Genomic DNA, 6,000 nt, shown 5'->3' with positions numbered 1-6,000 from the left:
GGTGTCTGACTCTTTGTGACCCCATGGTCTGTAGCCCACCAGGCTCCTCTGTCCATGGGATTTTCCAGGCAATAGTACTGGAGTGGGTTGCCATTTCCTCCTCCAGGGGATCTTCCCAACCCAGGGATTGAACACTTGTCTCCTACATCCCCTGCATTGGCAGGCAGATTCTTTACCACTGAGCCACCTGGGAAGTGCTCTCTCTGTTTTCTACCTCATACCGAAGCGGGCAGATCACTCTTGTAGATTTACTGTCTTGAAACCAAATGTGGGAGTGGTTTTGTTTTGACAGAGGGCACTCCAAGGGACCAGCCCACTGGAGCCTCCTTTTGTTTCCTGTTTGGGCAACTTTTGAAACTGGTTGGACTAAATTTCCATTTTTACCATGTTTTCTTTCACACATGCTAAGCTTGGGTGAAAGGAGGCAGAGACAAGCGCTGGCATTTATCCTCAGAGGATAATACATTCTGAACAGTAGTTTATCCTGGAACACTGACCCCTGAGGCAGGTCATGGCCCATGGTCAGTCCTGATGGGTGCCCAGGGCCTGTCTGGCTCCCAGGATCTTCTTCCCAAAGTGTTAAAAGCGTGCCCTGAACATCTGTAACTGTTCTTAGGAATGCATTCTAATTCTTGAGTGAGGAGACCAGTGGGTAGTTGAGGGGATATTGAGGGAGAAGAGCTCATAAATCAGAAATTGAACATGGTTTTCTCAACTATGCATCTGGTGCTATTATGAAGTATAAAGAAAGGAAGGATTCTAGTATTAATACATACATACCTATGCGTGTGATTGTTAATATGTACAATAGCTATAAAAGACATATGACTTAAACACAATTTACACAAAACTGAGCTGTGAGTATAATTTATTCATATTCTTACATAGAAATTTATTATACAGGCAATAGAAAAGAATACAAATGCCCCCTAAGAAAATCAATAAAATATTTGCTAAAATTATTAGGATAATACTTAGTAACAAAAATAGCTTGAGATAATGAATACTATTTAGACAACTTACAAGGTTTGAAACTGTTGCTGTTTACAAGTCTGTGTGAGGGCATGGGAGGAAAGTCAGCCCAGGAGGGCTTCCCTGTGAAGATGGACTTGGAGACACTAAGAGGCTCTGGTTCACTTAGCCATGCCCAGGGTCTCCAGGGCTGGTGATCTTTGGGCTGCTCGCCTTTTTGTCTGTCCCCTCCAAACTCTTATTTCTCAAATTCCCTAACAAAAGACATTTTTCAAACACTGAAAATTTAGTTTTTTCACAGAAATATACATGACTCTATGACAGTTGCAAAGTCATGGTTTCAAAAGGTCACAGGGTTTTTAAATTGAAACAGTGCTTTCCTGAGAAAATGAAGACGTGAACTTTTCCCTAAAATAATTGTAGGTTTACTTCCCTTCTATTCCTATAGTTTTCACTGACTACTTCAAACTCAAAGAAGAAAAAACCTTTAGGATTCCAATTTCACTTTCCAATCCTCTAAAATTCTGAAGCATCCCAAGGATGTATTCAGCATGTTCGGTTATAGAATCTTTACAGGACTGCTAGCTTACACAAACAAAGCAAAACTGCAGACTTCTTTATCCGTATTTCTTTTTGGTGGTTCAAATACCATTGGGTTTTGAGTGAGACTATTGTGTTTAGAGAATAGTGAATTCTTTTTAAAGTAAGAATTAAGCAACTTGTAAGCACGCAGAAGCCATCTGACACTAACTTTCAGTCTTTGTAATACATGACATCCTTAGATGAATTGAAAATGTGGCTTTAAAGGGCCCTTGGATGTTGATGATTTGATATTTGATCCCCTGCTTTTGTGGCCTTTACAGAATCAATTTAGGGAATAAAGTGAAAATAGCTATGCTGAATATTTTAGAAAAATTTAACTTTTCTTTAATATCTAGGAACTGATAAAGCCAGGAACTTCTCTTATTTTACCTCACTGAAAACAAATTCATTCTCACAATAAAAAGATAATAAGCTACATAAAAAATCCTTTGCAATAACCAAGAAAAGTGACAATACAGAATAATTTTGATGGATGGGATCCCATTCTCCCTCTTGCAGCTCTGCCAGCCTGAAACAAACCCACCATCTCCTGTAAGAGAATGTCACACATGGGACAGCGTGGAGGCTGTTCTGGTGAGGAGCTGGGGAAGGAGCTCAGTGATGGGCCCTGTGATGTTGACCACAGCCGTCATGAGTAACTTGCATTGATTTTAAATATGCCCAATGGCTTATCTGAGAATTCTAGGCTGACTTTGATTTGTGATTGTGAACTCCAGGCTTATAGAGTTTGCAAGAGATTGGTTTTATAGAGATTAATTTTTAATTAATACTGTTAACATCATGTACAATCAAACACCAAGAATATTAATAAATATCAACAATTAGCTTTGGTCTTACTTCCTCTCTCTGTTGGAACATTCTGACTCTATAGATACAGTACAGTCTTAGTTCCAGTGCCCCACTAGGGTTTAAAACTCCACAGCCAGAGCACCTCACCTTGGTGTGTCTTGTCACTTGTTTAGGGATGTTCCGGAGACTGAAAGAGATACAAAGTGAGCATAAGAACAGATCACTGATGGTTTAGTATGAAATTTGTTACTAGTAAAAACAACAGTTTTGAAGCTCTGGAAGTTAACTGGGGCAGCTAGTCAGAAATGACTTGTGACCAAGGCTGTGGATGGGGGTTGTGTTCACAAAGGGCCTTGAACCGTCCTTTTCCTGGATTGTAGGTAGAAGATGCGGTTTTCCTCAGGATAAGTGACTTTACTGACGGGCATCTTGTAGATGTTGGGGTTTTTTGTGGTCAGCAGGAGGAACAGTAGTGTGGCCAAACAGAAGGGCCAGGTACAAGATGGCAATCCAACCTGGAGAGAGACAAGCCACATGTTTCTTTAAGATCCTGTTGGAAAGCTAACTTGCACAAAGCACAGGCTTTACTCTGCTGTCATTCAGCTCGAGAGATAACTCTCTGGAGGCACGACTCTGGACTCCACTTGTCTCCATGGAGACTGAGTTTAAGATCTCAGGACGTTCAGCTCCTGAAATGTCAGCATGCACTCCCTAGGGATGATGCATGTCCTGCCCTCCCTCTTACACAGTCAGACTTCCTACACCGGATGTGCAAAGATGACACTTAGCTCCTAGAGATGATACTTAGCAACCACCAGTAGTGCCTGACCACTCATCACGTCCATGAGGCTGTTTTTGATGAGCTCAGCTCTCTCCCCTTGGCCTCTGCCCAGACTAGGTCTTGGACTCTACCTGCTTTACTTCTTTTGTTTCGTCTCTCAAACAGACTGTAAACTCCTTGAGGGTAGCACCTCCTTCTGTGCGTCCATGACAACTCAAGCGATTCTGAGCACACACCATGTACTTGGTTAGGTTTGGCTCTATACATAGACACCCTGCCCACCCGGGGTGTGATGGTACCCAAACTTGACTGCACGTCAGAATCATCTGGAAGAGTTTAAAAAAACACACAGATAACCAAGCATCATGTAAGATCTACTCTACCAGAAATGCCACGGTACAGGGCCTGAGGATCGGGATTTTTCAAAATCTCCCTAGCTGACTCCGTTCTGTAGCCTGCCCAATTCGGGCTCACAGGCCGAGGTCTGTGAACTTTTATTGGGTTGTGAAGGGCCCCCCAAGCTCTAAGGCATACCATCATGCCTGGAACAGGGCTTTGACATTCCACCATAAAGATAACTGTGTCTCCAGAAGGACCCTCCCTGGTCAGCTCTCTGTGTTGCTGTGAAGAGGACTAGATGTGGTCCTGGCCCGCTGGCAGCCATGACCACATCTGTATGGATGGAGTTATCAGGAACTGGCCCGGCATCACCTTCAGTGGTGGGTGAGGAAGAGAACTGAGAGGTGGGGGGCCCCAGAGCAGCCGAGGGTACTGGGTTCCTCAGGGGAGGGAAAGGAGAAAGTCAAAGGGCTGGACAGTAGTGAAAAGGAAGGAGAAATGGCCAGAGGCACTTAATAGGCAATGATTTTGCCTATTAAATAATTCAGGACAGGGGGCTGAAAAAGTCTTACTGATGACTGACTGGGGACTTTTTTTTTTAAACGACTAAGGGTATGAAAAACTTTTGGCTTAATTAAAAAGAAATCTGGATCTTTAGGCAATTATCCTTTTCCTTCCTTTTCTGATTTCTCAACCTCTACATAGTCCCAGTTTTCTGTTTAAGTAAAAGATATTCTCAAGTCAACTTCTTGACACTCAGAGTTAAAGTATGGACTTGATAATATACACCCTAAGTTTCACTTCTTTAAGACAAACAATCTGATATTTTTAGCAAGCCTGGCAATTATAGTTTGGGCTAAGGTTTACTGTGATGCTGGAGGGTAAATAAGGACAAGTGGGTCCAGAAGATGGACTACAGTGACTATCTGTCACGCATCCTGCCCTGGGACGCCATTGAGGTGGATGTCAGGAGGGTTTCTGTATCATTGAAAACTGACCAATCATGCTGATGAGAAAGTGAGATTAAAGCAAACTTACTGCAGCCATCAGGTGTGACATGCTGGCTCCCAGGTAGGCAGTGAACAGGGCTATGAGAAAAAAAAAAAGGAAAGAAAGAGTGCTTGGACTCCTTTCAGTATAAATCCCTGGAATGTAAACTTGTGCATTTCACCAGTGAGCCCAGCACCCTGGTTACAAGTCTGAGCTTAGCGTCAGCAGCTCTGGGTTCGCATCCAGGCTCCATGCCTTAGGAGCTTGGAGCCTCCACTCAAAGCCCCCATTTCCTCACCTGTACAAGGGGGTAATGGAAATCTCACTCTCAAGGGTTGATGTGAGTGTGAAAGAGGGTAAAGCTTGGGCTTAGCACACAGTAAGTCCTCAATAAAGGTAGCTTCTCTGTGGTACTATTTATTTTTTTGCTGTTATTGCTAATGTAATACTTAAGGAAAAGACCTTCCACAGTAAATACATTTCCCCATTATTTTACCCAAGTATAATTAAAATGAAACTTGTGAATGTTCCTTGAGATAACATACAATCTGACAGCATCTGAGATACTCAGATCAATGGTTAGAAATCACAGTTTCAAAAAAAACATGGTATATGTATATAGAAGGAGATAGTAACTCAGAAATCAGCAGAAACTAAACACAGACTTAGGATTCCTCTTTGTATTAACATTTTCCCTAAAACCGTTAAGGTCGGCATACATATCAATGAGTTAACATCCTGTGTTTTTATTTACTTTGAGCATGAATTTTTGAGAGTAGGTAATTTGAGTATATGTATGACCTTCAATGTAAAACAAAGAGCTCAGCTAGCTAACTCTCAATTCTTGGGCCCAAGGAGGCTCAGGGAAGCCCGTACGTTTCCCAAACACCACCTGAAGAATGACCTTCTTATAATGGCCACATGGCCAACTGGGCCACCAACACTCACTGTTGAACACACTCACCATCTGGTCCTCATGTCCATCAAGAAACACATCTGCTACTTTGGGGAGTTGGGTGGCGTGGTGGGAGAGACTCCATGATCTTCTTTTACTTTACTATAGATTTCCATCTTTTTATTGATATTTTATCTTTTTATCCTGATATTTTTTTGTTCAGTATTATACCTAGTTCTTTCACATATGAATTGTCTCATGCTAACAGGAAAGGCTCATCTTTGGAAATGGTCTGGGCTTCAAATCCCAGCTCTGCCATTTTGTTTGTTGTACAGCAAATCACTGAACTAGGGATTTAGTTTCATTGTCTGTAAAAAGGCAGCTGGAAGAGGTTCTTTACAGGGAGTAATGAACCTCAAATGAAATTATGTATTTTCACAAGCAGCAGCTATAAACTCTCTGTCCTCATAAGAAGGAGGTACTGCTCTGAGCAGAAGGGTTGGTAGATTTTCTCTGCTTGGCTTGGATAATTTCATCCCACCCTCCCCATTTAATTCATTCATTCATTCGCTCATTTAAGAAATATTCACTAGCTACTGGCTAAGTATGGAGACACCCTGTCCCTGCTCTC

General features: G+C 42.1%; 1 protein-coding gene across 18 annotated transcripts in view; it reads right to left on the bottom strand.

The window, feature by feature from the left end:
* Positions 1–851: 851 nt before the first annotated feature.
* Positions 852–6,000, bottom strand: part of SLC14A1 (solute carrier family 14 member 1 (Kidd blood group)) — a 51,254-nt gene continuing 46,105 nt past the window's right edge. For all 18 annotated transcript variants that reach the window (XM_081563503.1, XM_081563490.1, XM_081563492.1 and 15 more), the window contains 2 exons: positions 4,523–4,572; positions 852–2,879 (listed from right to left, as the gene is read on the bottom strand). In XM_081563503.1, the coding sequence (XP_081419629.1) occupies positions 2,706–2,879; positions 4,523–4,572 (224 nt within the window). In that variant the 3' untranslated portion in view covers positions 852–2,705. The remainder of the gene's footprint in view (positions 2,880–4,522; positions 4,573–6,000) is intronic.

The sequence above is a fragment of the Giraffa tippelskirchi genome, chromosome 14, assembly GCF_054371585.1.
Source record: "Giraffa tippelskirchi isolate mGirTip1 chromosome 14, T2T-mGirTip1v1.2.pri, whole genome shotgun sequence".
In the NCBI taxonomy this organism is placed as follows: domain Eukaryota; kingdom Metazoa; phylum Chordata; class Mammalia; order Artiodactyla; family Giraffidae; genus Giraffa; species Giraffa tippelskirchi.
This window is presented reverse-complemented; position numbering and strand designations above follow the sequence as displayed.